This window comes from Phymastichus coffea, unplaced genomic scaffold, assembly GCF_024137745.1.
Source record: "Phymastichus coffea isolate CEN01 unplaced genomic scaffold, Cenicafe_Pcof_1.1 PCOF00056, whole genome shotgun sequence".
Lineage (NCBI taxonomy): Eukaryota > Metazoa > Arthropoda > Insecta > Hymenoptera > Eulophidae > Phymastichus > Phymastichus coffea.
In genome coordinates this window covers 230,290-245,683 of record NW_026706867.1, presented here as the reverse complement: position 1 = coordinate 245,683, position 15,394 = coordinate 230,290, and the positions used below count along the sequence as shown (strand labels likewise).

Below are 15,394 nucleotides of genomic sequence, written 5' to 3'. Positions count from 1 at the left end.
TAATCTTTTAGCTACTACACGCAATCAACAAGACAATAATGAAACCGCAACAGTTTACTAGTCTATCCTTTCCGATGAGCCAACCCCCGTCACATTGATTGAAACATTCCAGTATAGGTTCGTATCAAAATCAACGTTGAATACCGAAAGGAGGAGATCCAAACCTCTTCCTTCTTTGAAGTCGGATCCGTTTTCTCGCTGCAGTCAGTCGCTGCCTCCTCTATTTTTCTACCAAGAACTTTTACTTCCGCGTAGGATATATCCTTGCTACCAAAAGTTATAGTCGCTCCACTCCCATCAACTCATCTTGTTCATCTTCCGCTCCTCCCCCCTTTTTGTTAGATTAGCAATGAACAAATATAAACACTTGAATATAGTTTGAGACTTCACAAAAAATTTTAGAAATTTATAGAGAACAACGTAAACTTTATTTTTCCCCGTTACATTAATCATTGCTTAATCTATCTTAAATTTACTCCCTCATCATTTTCTCTTTTTGGCGAGCAAGTTTCTTTTTGCTCAACTTTTTTATAGAGGGTTCATCCTCTGTTGCTTTGGCCACAACATCTTCTTTCTCAGTCAGGATTACTTCTATGTGGCATGGAGAGCTCATGTATGCTGTAAAAAGTATGTTTCACTGAGTTACTGAATTGTAAATCAAATATAATTAAATATTGATCTAATGTGTATGAGAAATATATTGTTAATCACATAATTAATATTAAAATACATTCTGATATCTAGATAATTAATCAAAAATAATGTATACTAAGAACAAAATTAACAACCTTCGAAGATAAATCATTTTTAGCTTATTCCATACAACTTAGGGTATATTAGGATGAAAATTTTGGCATGCTTAAGGTGGCGAAAAATTTCATATAAATTAAGTCTTAGAAAAATACTTACGGTTGATACGACCATGAGCTCTGTAGGTCCTCCTTCTTAAGCACGGAGCCTGATTCACTTGGATGTGTTCGATAACTAGTCTATCAATTTCCAGCCCTCTCAAATCTGCGTTACTTTCGGCATTTTTCAACAGCTGTAGTAAAAATTCTGCTGATTTTTTGGGCCAACGACCTGTGCATTATATTTCATTAGCATATGTAAAGTTCAATAAAACTATATTGTGCTAGTAAGTTTCAAAGTATTTCTAACAAATCTACTGATAAATTGCGTTTGCATCTTTCTGTGACATAATTAATAAAAGTTTTAGTATAATGAAATGATATGAATAAATTAAAATGTTTACCTTGAGTGGTACCCCATTGTTTTGCTTGGGCGCACCTTCCCACGCCACCATTAAACCTCCTAAAAGGTACACATTCTTTCATTTCAATGACGTTTTTTAAATATTTTTGAGCTCGCCTGAGCTGCATATTTTTTATGGCCCTTGCAGTCTCATGAGTGTTCTATAAATTATATACATGTCATTAGTATTATAGAACGAAAAATTTTTTATATATAATATTCCAAATTATGTTATATTATATAAATTATTTATATTCCAAATCAAAAAGTAAAAGTTGTCAAATTTATGACAAGTAAATTCCACACAATAACGTTATAAATGACTTTATAAGTTTACAAATCAGATAGAAATTACAACTGTTATGATCTAGCTTAGCATGCTCAGTATCGAAACTAAGTAACTAAACCACAGTGAGACATTTTGAGTGCAAATAAAAAATTCCTAATTCAAAAATAATTGAAAATATCAACTCAAAAACGCGTGATTGAAACGTGGTTACTCTCGGACGTTAGATTACCAAAATTTTGGAGTAAGAGTTTTGTTGACACAGACAAATTCAAAGTCGAGCCTTCCACTGATAAAGAAATCAGACTATCACGACTACATGAAATACTTGACAACCAAACATGCCAAACTGTATTTTTATGAGAAGTAAATCCATACATTGTCATATTGTTTAACCACAAAAAGGAAATAAAGTACCTTGAAGTGTACACGAAGGTTGGAGCCGCGCGCCTTACACGACTTGCCAGGGTTAGAAGCTTCATGCGAGTATCGGCCCATATTGTTCTTCTGCAACACAAAGCACTCTAATGAACCTTTAATATTTCTCACAACAAATGATCACTCGTGAAATCCGCTCATCAAACCGGGTATGTCACGCGATTTCGTTAAAATTTTTTTCGATGATCAAGTGAATTTCACGAGAATAATTTCGACACAAGCCGATAAAGCAAAGTTGAGATTCAACCATAAACATATTATTTTAACAATTTACGGATTTTTTGACAGCGATGCAAGTGGATTTTCAAAATTGTTTCAACTCGATTATAACATATGTACCTTTTCGTGAGACCGCGAACTGAAAAGAAAAAGAATCGTACCGGAAACAAGCGCCCTCGACTGACTTCCTTTGCAGATGGCAGCAGCGATTCACGACGAAATTATTTATTTTGTCTAGTGGTCTGAAAGTATTATAGTGTATATATATATATATATATATATATATATATATATATATATATATATATATATATATATATATATATATATATATATATATATATAGTATTCCAATTTCAGCTGCGGCTCGATCGGTAACATACTCATTTTGGCCTCGTTGGGTAAATATAATATTTATGCACTCCGGCCGGGAAATTAAATAGGCAAACCCATAGCATGTGTTTGTCAACCTCGGCTTCGCCTCTGTTACGAATTGTCATATACTATAGACTTCATTAATATTTTCCTGGTTGGGATGAGTAATCTACTTTAAAGATTCTGATTTTGTGTTTCTGTATTAGATTATAAACTAGTATAGTCAAAAGTACATCTTCAGAAGGAAAATTTGTATACCTATTACTCATTAATCCATTAATCCTGTCAATATGGTATTTGAATATATTTATTAATAATGTACTTACTTGGTTAAAACCATTTTTATTTTGAAAAGCCTCCACTATTTTTCTATCAAAATCTTTTACTTTCCCTTAGGATATCTTGCTACCCAAACTTATATAGTCGCTTCGCCTCCATCAATTAGGCTTATTCATCTTCCGCGCCTCTCTCCCCTTTTTACTAGATCAACAATGAACAAATATATAGTTTCAGACTTCCAAACGTCGTCGTTGGAATCGGCTTGAAAAGCAAGGCTAAGCACGCTTTTTCCCCTCTAAAGCATCTCTGCGAGCGTAACCATGCCAACCAAATAGATGGAAAATGCCAGTGGCTGGCCAATAGTAAGCGTGACTAGACGACTCGTGTGTTCATTATTGTTACTGTTGAAAATATTTTAATAATTGAAATATTTGTACACGTATAAGGTAGCTTTTTTATATTTAAAGGTAACTTTAAAATTAATTTTAGAAATCAACGTATAATATTTTATCTTAGAAAAACTATATTTTGAATGTATCAGAAGTACATTTGACAGTGACATATCGAAGCGTGTAAGAGCTGAATTTTTTAGCTACAGTAGTTATACTCAATATAATGAAATCGAAACAAATAACAATAGATATTTGCGTTTTTTTCTGTACATTTTATAAGTATACAAACATCTGCATAAATGCTATTTAATTTCTTTTATGAAATGTGAATCATAATACAATTTGATGTGGTTATTTGTTTCTTAGTTAAAAATTATTTTACTGAATGCAGACTGCATATGCTGACAAGCACAGATAAATAAATAATCATTGTTTTTTTTCATCTGTTGTCATTATTTACAGGCTTGAGCCTCACCATCCAAGTGCTGTATTTGTTGCCTACACATCCATGTGACTGTTATTTACAATTGTATATTTTTGTTAGCATTACTGTTTATACAAGTTTTTTAATTTTAAAAAGGTAATACAATTATATTTTTGTAGTATCATTCAATTTATTTGATTTTATTGTATTTGAATTTTTTATTTTATTATTATTAACATTTTAGCATTTAACATTGTTTATTCATAACTAAAATGGTTGTTATTTCCGGAATTCTAACAATGAGACCAAATGAAGAAGAGATTGAAAGAAAAAAAGAAATAAGAGAATATATATGGTCAACCGGATATAAAGAAGTTCAGCTATTACATTTAGCTGCTATAAATGGTAGTAGGGATAGTATTAAATTCTTCATTGAGAGTGGTCATGATATTAATGCTCAAGATTCCGTAGGCAGAACTCCTTTGATGTGGGCAATAAAAGCAAGGAACATAGACACCATAGAAGCTTTATTAGAAGCTGGTGCAGATATGTTTTTATTAAACAAAAATTGCATGAGTGCAGTAGACATGTTTTTCTCAGATCCAAGTATACAGATTATTGTACATAAGATTTTTATTAATGCAATGGAAAAAATATGTTGTACTGATGAAGAGATAATAAGAAGAATAACCAATACAAATTGCAATCTGTATCAAGCTACATTTTTTAAACGAATAAAAGTTATTGAACATTTAATTGAACAAGGCTATTCAATCCATTCTACACACCCTGTAACTAATCAAACAGCTTTACATGTAGCTGTGATGTTAGAAGATGTTGAAACAGCCAGAATTCTTTTAAAACATGGAATTAACTATAATGCAATAGATTTTTATAGCTTAAATGTTTTAGGCTACTTATATCGGTTCAATAATGAACACACCATTGAAAAATTACAACTATTGGAAATGTTATTGGATTCAGGAGTTTGTGCAACATCATATAATCAAAATGGTGCATTTCAAATAGACTCTACACTTATATGGGGTAGTGCTGAAGCAGTACGTTTAGTTTTAGAGTCAGACATTGATTTGGCAGCTGAAGATACCACTAATCAGAATTTTTTCCACTATCTTGCAACAAATAATGCACCAAACATAGCTAATGTCTTAAAACCACACATACAGAAATTTAAATTTAGGCTAAATAAAGCTGAGGATAAATGGAATCAGAGCCCATTACATAAAGCTATAGTAAGTACCAATGTTGGTATGCTAAAGCTTTTATTAAAATGTGGTGCTGAAGTTAATAATCGAGATCGATTGGGTTATACGCCAATTTATCGTTCTTGTAATAAAATTATGACAAGAAATGAAGATGACAATATTCAATGTATTGAGCTTCTCTTACAGTATAATGCAGATGCACAATTACTTATGGATGAAGAAAGATCTACACCAAGTACAATTTTGGATTATCCCTTGAGAAATAATCACTATGGTCGAATAAAAATTATTGTTGCTCATTTTGTAATGCTACAAGAATTAGGTACACCGATCACTGATGTCATTCGGAAGAAAATCAATTCAGAACCTAGACTACAAAAATATTTTCACATATATCGAAAGGTGCTTAAAAAGAAATTTTTTGGATCTATGTCATTTTTGAATTTACTTAGTGCTAATACAATAAGAATGGCTTGTTACTCACGTAATCAAAAGTTGATGCTGAAATTAAAACGTATTAGCTATAAACCAAGCGTGAAGTGTCCTTCTTTATATTACTACAACACTTTGAAAATACGTATGAAACAAGCGAAATTGCGCAAGAAACTACAAGATCGTACAGCGCCAATTATCTGCAAATTTTTCAAAAATTGTGTGATCACTGAACAGCATCTTGTTGTATATCATTTATTCCATTATTTACGCGAAAAAGACTTGAGAAAACTGCTTCGACTATAGCAAGTATGCTATACAAATATCTAAATATTAAATTTATTATCAGCCTTATTTTACTACAATAGTAATTTCTAACTGACTTGTATATAGTTACAAAATTGTAAAAGATGTAAAATATAACATTATTTAATTAAAGAAGTGCATTTCTTCTGCTTCACTATTTTCTTCTAGCGGCCTCACTGTCTTGAATAATTGTAAAAAGTTCCTACATTCACTCATATCTATATTACTTAAATTTATCGATGTTCCTTCAAAATATATTTTAAGACATCTCCACTTTGATTCTCGACATATTTTATAAGCTTCAACAACACACTCATTACCAATCGTTTGACAGAATGAGAGATCAAGTATTTCAAGTTTATTCGATGACTGCAACACCATAGAAAAACCAAGCGATCTTAAATTAATGCAACCAGAGCACAACAGGATTTTCAAATTCTGCATTGATTTGTAGAAAACATTATCTGTGACGTAAAATAAACGATCCATACATAAGTACTCTAGATTAGGTAATGATGTTACACTATCTACACCAAGATTCGTAAGATGATAACAATCTGCAAAAAAGATGTTCACATTGGAAAATAAATTCTCTTTTATAAGATCACAAGTAATAAATATCATGATTAGGCTCTGTACCACTAATATCCACACTTCTTAAATTTGGACATTTTCTAGTCAAAACTTGCAAAAATTCATCACCTACAATGCTATTTCTTCTCACATTAATTGTTGTAAGGTTTTTCAACTCAGTTAAGGGTTTTAAAGCTGGAAAATTTGGTTCATAAATTTGTGGATATCGTAATGTTGGAAGTTGTATAGCTTCCAATGTAGTACACAAACAAACACTTTTAATAAAATCAAAATATAGCTCAGATTCTAGAGGAGCACAAATTATTTTGAGCACTTGAAGATTTGGAAACTTTTTAATAATCTATAATATATAGAAAAAAATAATATTAATGTAAAATTACATAACATTAAAAATTAACATCAAAAGAATTACAATAACTTACTTTATAAGTGTTATTACTTATAATAGAATAACAATTTCTTAATGTTATCTTTTGAATAGATTTCCTAGGTAAATGTTTCAAACAATACCCATCAATTATAAAACAATTTATATCAATTTGTTGAAGATTTTGATTTGAAGAAAACAATTGTGATAGTTGATTATCAAACTTCTCTATATTTGAAGTATAACCAATTATTATACTTTTTAAATTCAGGCAACGAAGTGCTAAAGCTTTAATTTCTGAATGTGAAAATCCTAAATTTCTTAGATTAATAGATTTTATCTTTGGACACATTTTTGAAAGTTCTATTAAAATGCTGCTTCCTAGTTGGCTTGAAAATTTAGATAAATCAATACTGGTTAAATAAGGATGACACTTTTTTAAGATTTTATAAATAGAACATGCATCAGGATCTGTTAAGAACAATTCTTTGCTTGATTTGAATCCCCAATTGACTGGATTCAGATTCAGTGTACGTTGATCTTTCCATGCTTCTTTACTGATCATTTTCCAACGTTGACAAACTTAACAATTTATTAAAATTCATAAATAAATTTGTGTTTAATCTTTAAAAGATTTCAATTTCATACCTCTTTCAATCCTCACTCGATCATAGAATGGAAGGAAATTAATTATATGCCGCAGACAATCATTATTCAATGTATTAATAAGAGACCCATCTTTTATACTGTAGTTAATATATACATTTTTTGATGTTATATCAGGGTATGTCTTTAGGACTCTATCATAACACAAATAACAAATTCCGGTTGTATTATAAGAATCTGGATTATCTAATTGATTCCAAGAATTAGCTGGAATAACTCGTAAATAGTGTCTCTTGATAATAATTTGCCTTTTAAAACCAGCTTGTATAGCGCTTTAATATAAAAAGATCTTTTAATAAATATAAACTGTTTTTTCGTTATAAAAAAAAAGGTATAAACCTTTGAGCCTCATTAGCAGTACTGTAAGTTATGAAAGCATAGCTTTTTTGACTCTGACTTCCTGCTTCAAATTGCCATAGATTTTGGGGTCTTCTGTTTCTATTGACCTGTTTTTGTGTCTTTAAAATGCAATGAATTATACTTCCATACTTTGCAAATGTATTCACAAGTAACTTGTATGGTGTCTAAAGTAAAGCAACGAATTAAATAAATAAATTAAAAATAAAAATATAATACACCTTATTACTCACTGTAGAATCTATATTTGCAATTAAAATCTTTGTTATAGGTACGTTATCATACGTTTTCAAACTATAGTTATGTTCACAGATTCCTCTAATATCAATATTTCTTAAAAAATGAGCTTGAATATTAGCTTGATTCATTTTGAAACCAAGATAGATGAGATTTCGTATCTCAAAACTTTTAATCAGTACATGATTTTGCTATCAACTGGATCAACTATGATACAGTTGCCTGAAAGTTCACTCTCGATTTCAGTGACATTCTACTGACCTTTAATGTTTATGTTTATCCTAGTAATTTTCTAGTATCGTTCAAGTATATTACATCTGATATTTGGAATCGTTAAAATTGAAGAAGGCAGCTTATCCTAATTAAAAGAATTTTTATTGATCTATATGTTTATTGATCTTTTTATTGGTCACAGAGATTGACTGTTGATTATTCAGTCTATGTATTAACAAACTCAACATTCAATTGTGTTATAAAAGTATTTCATTCATACACTTACAGAAATACGTTTATTTATTGATATTACACTAGATTATAGTATATTTATAAAATTTTTTCCGAGTTATATAAAATATAAAATCGTAAATAATGGAGTGTAAACAATACTATAGTTGCACTTTTGAGCTTAAATATTATCAAAAGAAATGCAAGAAATAAATGGTCTGCATTGGTTGAATAACTTTTAGAAAAATTGATAAAACGGAATGACATTTGTGCTATAACAGCAGGAATTGTGAAATATAATTTAAAAAATGTCTTAAGATTGAATTAAATATTCAGATCTTTAAAAAGTTATGTAAACTCTTCTAAAGTACATTTATCAATCAAAATTCTATATTAAGCTATTTAAAAATCTAAAGTACAGCCATATAAAATAAAAAAAAATAGTTCTGGAACTAAGGTTGCATGCATTTACATAATAAACGTAAAATACAATGTTACTGTCCTCTTTTAAAGAGAGAAATTTCGGAAGAACTGTCATTCACGGCTTAATTAATGGTATTAAGAATTTGTGACTGTAGGTCACTGTGCCATAAAAAATATAAAAGCGTTTTGATTAACACTATATTTGTAGGCACTTGAACAAACTCGAGCAATTGGGTTTCAATACAATAAAACAAAATCTGCCAGTTTGAGAACTTAATATGATAATCTTCAATCAATTAAAACTTGATTTGATTGTGCAATTTTGATAACAGTGTGTGAGACTGAAATGTATGTAAAACATCTCATTCCATAATGTACTCGAATTCAAAAATTCTCGTTAAAAGACATACTGATAACAGTATATTCTGTATAGACTCTATTTCAAAGTTAGCCAAGTTTAAAATGCAAATTATCTTTTCTCTATGAACAGAAAAAAACTTGGTCGGCTTCTTAAGTATTATGGCAGTATATTATCAAATATTATGAGTCGCGATAACTTCAACTTGGCTAATTCTTGAACAGCTGCCAGAGTATAGCGTTGTTAACTATTCTTAAAATTCTCTAAACTTTTAACAATACAATTTTGGAATATTAATTCCGGATTAAGTTACTTAAGATTGCTTGCTGTATACATTGGATTTTTAAAGGTGGACGTCGCTTGTTTGTAGATTGGATTTTCACTCTGTGAAATAAAAATTTCTTAAATTAATTATGATTGAGTATGAAAAAAACAAGAAAATGTGCAGAAATACTCACAGCATCCCATTTTGCCATCATCCTCTCCTTCTCAAACTTAGCAAACTCCCTCCTGTCGTGAATAGTCGTAAGCAGCTTCCACAGCAGCAGCAACGCAAGTCCCACGAGCACCACAGCACCAATCACCCCCAAAACTATTCCTAGCACATAGACTTGCGGCGGGCAATCCCTCTGCTTTTGCACCTTAATCTGCCACTTTTTGTGCGGTACATTTTCGTAGTAGGCGTAGTAATACGAACAATCTTGATCGTCGTAAATGTGACAACCAATTTCTTTGTCGTCCACGTCGACTTCAAGTTTTTCCACCAATTCGTACTCATGATGATCTATACACGTGTTGTTACACTCGAGTTCCGTAAGATTGCCCGTTTTGAAAGCATAGCATAACACGCATGGCTTCAAAGCCTCGCATTTGTTCGGGCATGTACGGCACACGTCGCAAAACTCGCCAGTGTAACGATTCTCTTCGTCGGTGTTGCATTTGCACTTGCCACATTCGCATTTACCCTGTTGAAAAATCATTCACGATTTGCTCACTTAGTTTACAGTTGAATGTTACGATTAACACTTACGTGGCCAGAACATTCTATGTCACCAACAAAACACTTGCTCGTGTCAGTACTGCACTCGCAAGCCTTACCGGACCAACCTGGATTGCATTCACACTGACCGCACATACACTTGCCATGATCTTTGCCAGAACACAGTTGCTTGTTGTTACGATCGCAAGAAAAGTTGTCACACTCGCAGAATTGACCTGATATCACCTGTAAATCAATATAAATTTTCGAAATACTGAAATATTAATGCTGTAGTTTTTTATGACTCGTTAAGTGTTTTATGAGAGATTAATTGACTGATGATGAATTGACCACGGCATGACTTTGTAGTTTGTGAATGAACGTAAATTTACATAAACGAGAATTAGAAAACTCTGATTTGTCTCATGAATGGTTTGATAATAAGAATGTGAAAACTAATGGCTACGGACAAAACAAGTTTGAGACAGTAAAAAATGTAAAATTTTTTTATCTTTATGATTTACCTCTTCCAGATCTTCGCGCTCGTAACACGCACACATATTGCACTCGCAGCTGCCCCTGCCACTGCAGTCCACCGTGCTTGTATTATCCTTACGACAAGCAAACTCATTGATATTGGTTTGGCCTCGGTTATTTGTGTCACACTCGCATGCTTTACCGAAAAAGCCGTTATAACACGAGCATATACCACAGCTTAAATCTCCGTTGAAACCGCACTTTTCAGACTTAAGTTCAAAACCAAGATTGTCTAGACTACTTCGCTCACATGCACAATCGCAGATCATTTCTAAATTTACCGTCAAAGTTTCGTTGATACCGACCTAAAATTCAAATTAATTGTAAAATGAAATGTATTCTATGAATGATTCGAAAATAATTATGATAACTTACTGGTTTAATTACAAATGTTTGATTCCAATCCTCTTTCTTTTCAGGGCAAGCTGGTACTCGAACTTCCACGGTGAACTCAACTTTGTTACCGACTTTGAGACCATCGCATTTATCTGTTTTGACTAGAGGTCCATCTCCAAGACAGCTAGAATAATACGTTAGATCGACGTAATTACTAGCGTTATCCTTCATTTGTATCGAGCTTGAAATTGTGTTGTATTGATCGCGTACTAAATCGACAATATTGCTTGAATCATCGCTGAGCTTAGCTGCGTATGATCCTTCAATGACTTTCGTTAAATTTCTGTATATTTTGATCTGCTCTTCAGTGACGGCCCAGATTATGTTGATAGCATTATCTTTAACCTGGAAAAGTGGTTTTTCCATCAGTTATACCTCTAATTCACGTTAAAATTATACAATAAAAAGTGCTCATACCTTAAGGTTGATTTGAGAAATACTTGGATAATCTTGAAGGGTTGAATGTGTATACAATCCATTTTTGTCTAAATGGCAACAGCCATCATTTGGTTTGACTATACCCCCAAGTTTACCGTCACCGGCATAATGGAAACTAGCGTCGGTTGAAAAGAGTAAAAGCTTGCGAGCTTTCTCTCGCCAGCCAATTTCTTCTCTACATACAATTGCTTGCATTATTGCGTCGAAACCTCCCTCGGGAGCGTCTAAGTTGCCAGATACTGGCGCATCTCGTACTTGAGCCTGTAAATATGATGTACAATTTATATGACATTCATTACTAAGACTTTATTAAGATTTATCAGATTGATTTTTCATAGAAATTGTTACCGCAAATCGCTGAGTGTTCTGAGACAATGGCATGTGATTCTTATAGCCGTAAGGAGCAGCACAGCCGTCACATGGCTCCCGCAAACTATTATTAAAATAAGCATATGAACATTTGTTCAACATAATTTTGTTCAGCGTTTTAGTAGATTATACTTACGCTCTCGGCACCATGCTAACGTACGGCATAGCGACTTTATCAACAAAACTACCAAATCCTAAACGGAAGTTGCTTGTAATATTACTCATACTTTCAACAAGGAGAACACCCAAATCTGATAACTTTTGCTTATCATCCTTCATAGAATTACTTAAGTCCATAAGATAGTATAAATCTACAGGATAGTCAACTGCTTGTGCATACTCAATCCTTATTTTTTGAACTTCATCTAAAAGTATGACAAAATATTTTTACCCTAGCCCTTCCTGGTAATGAAATAAGAGTTTCATGTGCTTACTTATTCTAAGTTTCAAATTAATTTCTTGTGGATAAAGTTGTACAGCCTCTTGTTTATTACTAGTACTACTAGTTTTTGAAGACGTTTTACTGTTACTCTCTGACACAGTATGTACACTTGAGCTTGAAGATTGCTCCTCCTCAATTTCAGCAGTGATAGTTGTTTCTTCCAATCCTTTAACAGGAGCATAGTTACCTTTAGTCAGTTCTTTATATCTTATCAAAGTGTAATCGTTGCCTGGATTAAATGTATAGTTTGCTGGACAGTCTGCAGTTACTTTCACATTAACATGAGGAAGAAAGCAACGTTTATCTTGAAAATTCTAGACCACAAAGAGACTTTATGATTATTTAAGACTAAAAATTTAACTAGTAGAAGTGATAAGATGCTTGTGAAAACTCACTGATGCTGAGCACCAAGCACAGCTTGGCGTTTGAATACAATCATGGCACGTTTGTTTGCTGATGCAAGCATTGGAACCAACAGGCTTGCTGCTTGTTGACGAATTTACTGCCAAGCTTATGCTTATCCATGTTAGTGCTAATAGTGTTACACTCCACCACAAAGTATTGAACATCCTTGATAACCTAAATAATTATGAATAATTAGTAAATAACTATAGTCATTTCAGAGTTTTCTATTTTATTGATAATATTGTAAACTTATGTTCAACATTAATCATTTGAATTCAAAGAATGAAATTTCAAAAACTGAAAAATAATACAGATCAAGACTGATTATGGCTAATATTATAAAACAACTTGAAATACTGGCTGATGGAATTTTATTCAATAACAGTGTTCACTAATACAAAAATGAAATATAATCATTTTCAGCTATTTCAACAAACCATGCTCAGTATGGCTAAGCTAATGTTACTGCAATAGATTATTGCAAAATAGCTCATAATTAAATTAACAACATTTTCTTTTCAATTTCTATTAGGCTTGATTCTTTCTTCAAAATCAACAAATTGCATTTGGTATTAATGAAATTGTGAAACATGAATGATCTTAATTAGAGTAGAAAAAAAAGATGTTTAAGTAGAAAAAAAGTTACTCAAATTAAAAAGATAGATTTTATAATGTTGTTATTATCTTAGTTTGAATGATAAATGTTATTTAATTTTACTGAATTTAATGTATAACTTTTATCAATATATGTATATATATACACACTGGCTTATCACTGTACCCTTAATTTGAAATTTAAAGAAACTCCAATTGAGTGGAAAGTTTAACACAAAAGAATTATTCTAATTAGTCACAGCTCAACAAAGAAATTTTCAGATTAAGATTAAGCTATTTGAATCAGCACTTATCACTAGGCATATCATGAATGAATCACATAACTAAAAATTTCAGTTCTTTTCCTTTTTTTACAGAACATGTATTACGTAGAGTAATGGTGATAAATATATTATATAAACTATCTCCAACTGTCGACTCACACTTTATTTAGATGTTATCAAGTAACTTATTAAATAATTCTTTATCAACATTGAGTAATAAGTATTATCCATTTAATTATTGGACTGAAATTGTATAATCTCTGAGTACAATTTATTTTCAAAACTCATTGAAAAATAAATAGTCTCTACACATAACAACTACTCCATTGTTAATTGGTTCTGATTAGTAATATTCAATTGATCTTTTTGAGCTTATCTTGTTACAGCATCTGCTGTATATTAAAAAGATTAATTTTTCTGACAGTTTTTTCTCATTAATGAGAAAGAATTGTATTTATTATAACAATTATTTGAGTAAAATGTACAACGTTAAAGAAACTAGTTAAAAAAACAATAATAAAATTAATTACACTTTTTGTCATAACAAAAAGTTTATCACAACTCCGAAATTCCATATAGAAAGGGTCATTAAAATCGCGTTTTTGTTTAAAGCTAAAAATATAATCGACAGCTGTTGCACGGTCTTATATGACTTGACTTTTACATGAACTGGTCGGATAACGATAGTACGAAGGAAAAATTCATTGTTCAATGCTACTAAGTTTTAAAAAAGCTCGGCCGGGAAAACAAGTACAAGAGATTTATTTCCCCTACACATGTATTTGATGCGTTATCTCGTGCGCGCTGCCAATACCCGTAGCTGCATAAACAAATATACCCACACATACACACACAAACGTTTCCCTTGAGAAAAAAAATAAACAGAATTTCGTGTTTGCAATTGAATACTGTGGAAAGAAGGCGCGGCCTCGCGCGAGCAGCATATAGCACGTTGCACCGAAAAAAATCTTCTCCGATGCCGTCATCGATAAAATAACTCCGGTTCTTACACGTAGCACAGCACTGAGGACACTCGGTATTCCAGACACTCTCTTGAATACATGCATGCGTTCAGTGAGTAGCGAGGGTGGCGGTATGTAGACGCTGCCAGTCATCAAAAGTAAACAAACTAACTCACATAATGCTTTTCTCAACGGTGTAGTCGTTTTTCCATCAAGCAAACACCAATTGTTGACTCCTCCCTCGGCCTTAGCTGCTGATTTCCCCGGGTGTTTTTTTGCTCTTTTGTATTGGCGATTAATTTATTTTATACAGCACGGCAGCATCGCCGGACTCCTACGCCAACACGGCGACGACTGAGAGAAGTAATATATATATCGTAACCGCGAGACGCAAGGAGAGAGAAAAGGCGCGCCGCTACGGACGATCGTTAATGCAGATATCTACTTTGATGAATTACACCTATATATAGTTACATGCGGAAATTTCTACGCGCGCGTTCCATTATTTTTATAATATAGATCCGCTTACTGGTCATTCGGAATATTTGAATTATTGACGTAAATCTTTTTTATATTTGCTACTATTTGTTACTGTGAGCATCGAAATAATTTAGAGTCATCGAAGATATTTATTCGCAAATTATGAGATAAGTATGGAAATCATTAAAATAATTGTTAGAAAAATCCCTAACTATAAATTTATTATTTATATATGACTGTAAATAACTTTATAGAATTTGGAAATCTAAAGAGTAAAATATCCACTTTTATATGTGTATATATATATATATATGTGTGTGTGGATTTTGTCTTAAAGAAAATGCCAAGCAAATCTTGATTATGCATATATTTTTTATAAACTATAAACAATTTTAAAAGATGTAGAAAAAAATAGATCCTTTGGATAGTCATAA

At 31.9% G+C, this 15,394-nt stretch overlaps 4 protein-coding genes across 5 annotated transcripts; 1 reads left to right on the top strand and 3 right to left on the bottom strand.

Moving 5' to 3' along the window:
* Positions 1 to 405: 405 nt before the first annotated feature.
* Positions 406 to 2,379, bottom strand: LOC131666110 (large ribosomal subunit protein uL22-like). 2 transcript variants are annotated; one of them, XM_058938501.1, is made up of 5 exons: positions 2,315 to 2,379; positions 1,955 to 2,044; positions 1,253 to 1,412; positions 910 to 1,080; positions 406 to 618 (listed from the first exon to the last, which is right to left on the bottom strand). In XM_058938501.1, exons 2-5 carry the CDS (start codon positions 2,033 to 2,035, stop codon positions 473 to 475), a joined length of 558 nt encoding a protein of 185 aa, XP_058794484.1. In that variant the 5' UTR covers positions 2,036 to 2,044; positions 2,315 to 2,379; the 3' UTR covers positions 406 to 472. The 2 variants fall into 2 exon arrangements, with proteins under 2 accessions (XP_058794484.1, XP_058794485.1); XM_058938502.1 differs by lacking the exon at positions 2,315 to 2,379 and adding an exon at positions 2,250 to 2,293.
* A 1,557-nt stretch (positions 2,380 to 3,936) lies between these two features.
* On the top strand, positions 3,937 to 5,628 carry LOC131666071 (poly [ADP-ribose] polymerase tankyrase-like). Its single transcript, XM_058938436.1, has one exon. The coding sequence runs from the start codon at positions 3,937 to 3,939 to the stop codon at positions 5,626 to 5,628; it is 1,692 nt and encodes a 563-aa protein (XP_058794419.1).
* Positions 5,629 to 5,740: 112 nt separating this feature from the next.
* LOC131666109 (F-box/LRR-repeat protein 7-like) lies at positions 5,741 to 8,072 on the bottom strand. The gene is made up of 6 exons (XM_058938500.1): positions 7,846 to 8,072; positions 7,595 to 7,779; positions 7,238 to 7,527; positions 6,645 to 7,171; positions 6,268 to 6,562; positions 5,741 to 6,185 (listed from the first exon to the last, which is right to left on the bottom strand). The coding sequence occupies exons 1-6, from the start codon at positions 7,978 to 7,980 to the stop codon at positions 5,752 to 5,754; spliced, it is 1,866 nt and encodes a 621-aa protein (XP_058794483.1). The 5' UTR covers positions 7,981 to 8,072; the 3' UTR covers positions 5,741 to 5,751.
* A 174-nt stretch (positions 8,073 to 8,246) lies between these two features.
* LOC131666141 (integrin beta-PS) lies at positions 8,247 to 14,825 on the bottom strand. Its single transcript, XM_058938550.1, has 11 exons — positions 14,657 to 14,825; positions 12,631 to 12,814; positions 12,228 to 12,549; positions 11,930 to 12,158; positions 11,773 to 11,857; positions 11,404 to 11,685; positions 10,966 to 11,331; positions 10,578 to 10,895; positions 10,105 to 10,299; positions 9,533 to 10,039; positions 8,247 to 9,458 (listed from the first exon to the last, which is right to left on the bottom strand). Coding segments are annotated over exons 1-11 (2,565 nt in total). The 5' UTR covers positions 14,659 to 14,825; the 3' UTR covers positions 8,247 to 9,383.
* Between the last annotated feature and the right edge of the window lie 569 nt (positions 14,826 to 15,394).

Bases quoted from the DNA above. Each gene is read 5' to 3' on its own strand.
- LOC131666110 (XM_058938501.1), bottom strand. From the start codon at position 2,035: ATGGGCCGATACTCGCATGAAGCTTCTAACCCTGGCAAGTCGTGTAAG. The intron at 1,413-1,954 runs GTACTTTATTTC...TATAATTTATAG, and splicing joins ACCTTCGTGTACACTTCAAG to AACACTCATGAGACTGCAAG. The intron at 619-909 runs GTAAGTATTTTT...TACTTTTTACAG, and splicing joins AGCTCATGGTCGTATCAACC to CATACATGAGCTCTCCATGC.
- LOC131666071 (XM_058938436.1), top strand. From the start codon at position 3,937: ATGGTTGTTATTTCCGGAATTCTAACAATGAGACCAAATGAAGAAGAG.
- LOC131666109 (XM_058938500.1), bottom strand. From the start codon at position 7,980: ATGAATCAAGCTAATATTCAAGCTCATTTTTTAAGAAATATTGATATT. The intron at 7,528-7,594 runs GTTTATACCTTT...TTTATATTAAAG, and splicing joins ACTGCTAATGAGGCTCAAAG to CGCTATACAAGCTGGTTTTA. The intron at 7,172-7,237 runs GTATGAAATTGA...TAAATTGTTAAG, and splicing joins TCGAGTGAGGATTGAAAGAG to TTTGTCAACGTTGGAAAATG.
- LOC131666141 (XM_058938550.1), bottom strand. The intron at 11,686-11,772 runs GTAACAATTTCT...TCATATTTACAG, and splicing joins AGAACACTCAGCGATTTGCG to GCTCAAGTACGAGATGCGCC. The intron at 10,300-10,577 runs GTAAATCATAAA...ATTGATTTACAG, and splicing joins AGCGCGAAGATCTGGAAGAG to GTGATATCAGGTCAATTCTG.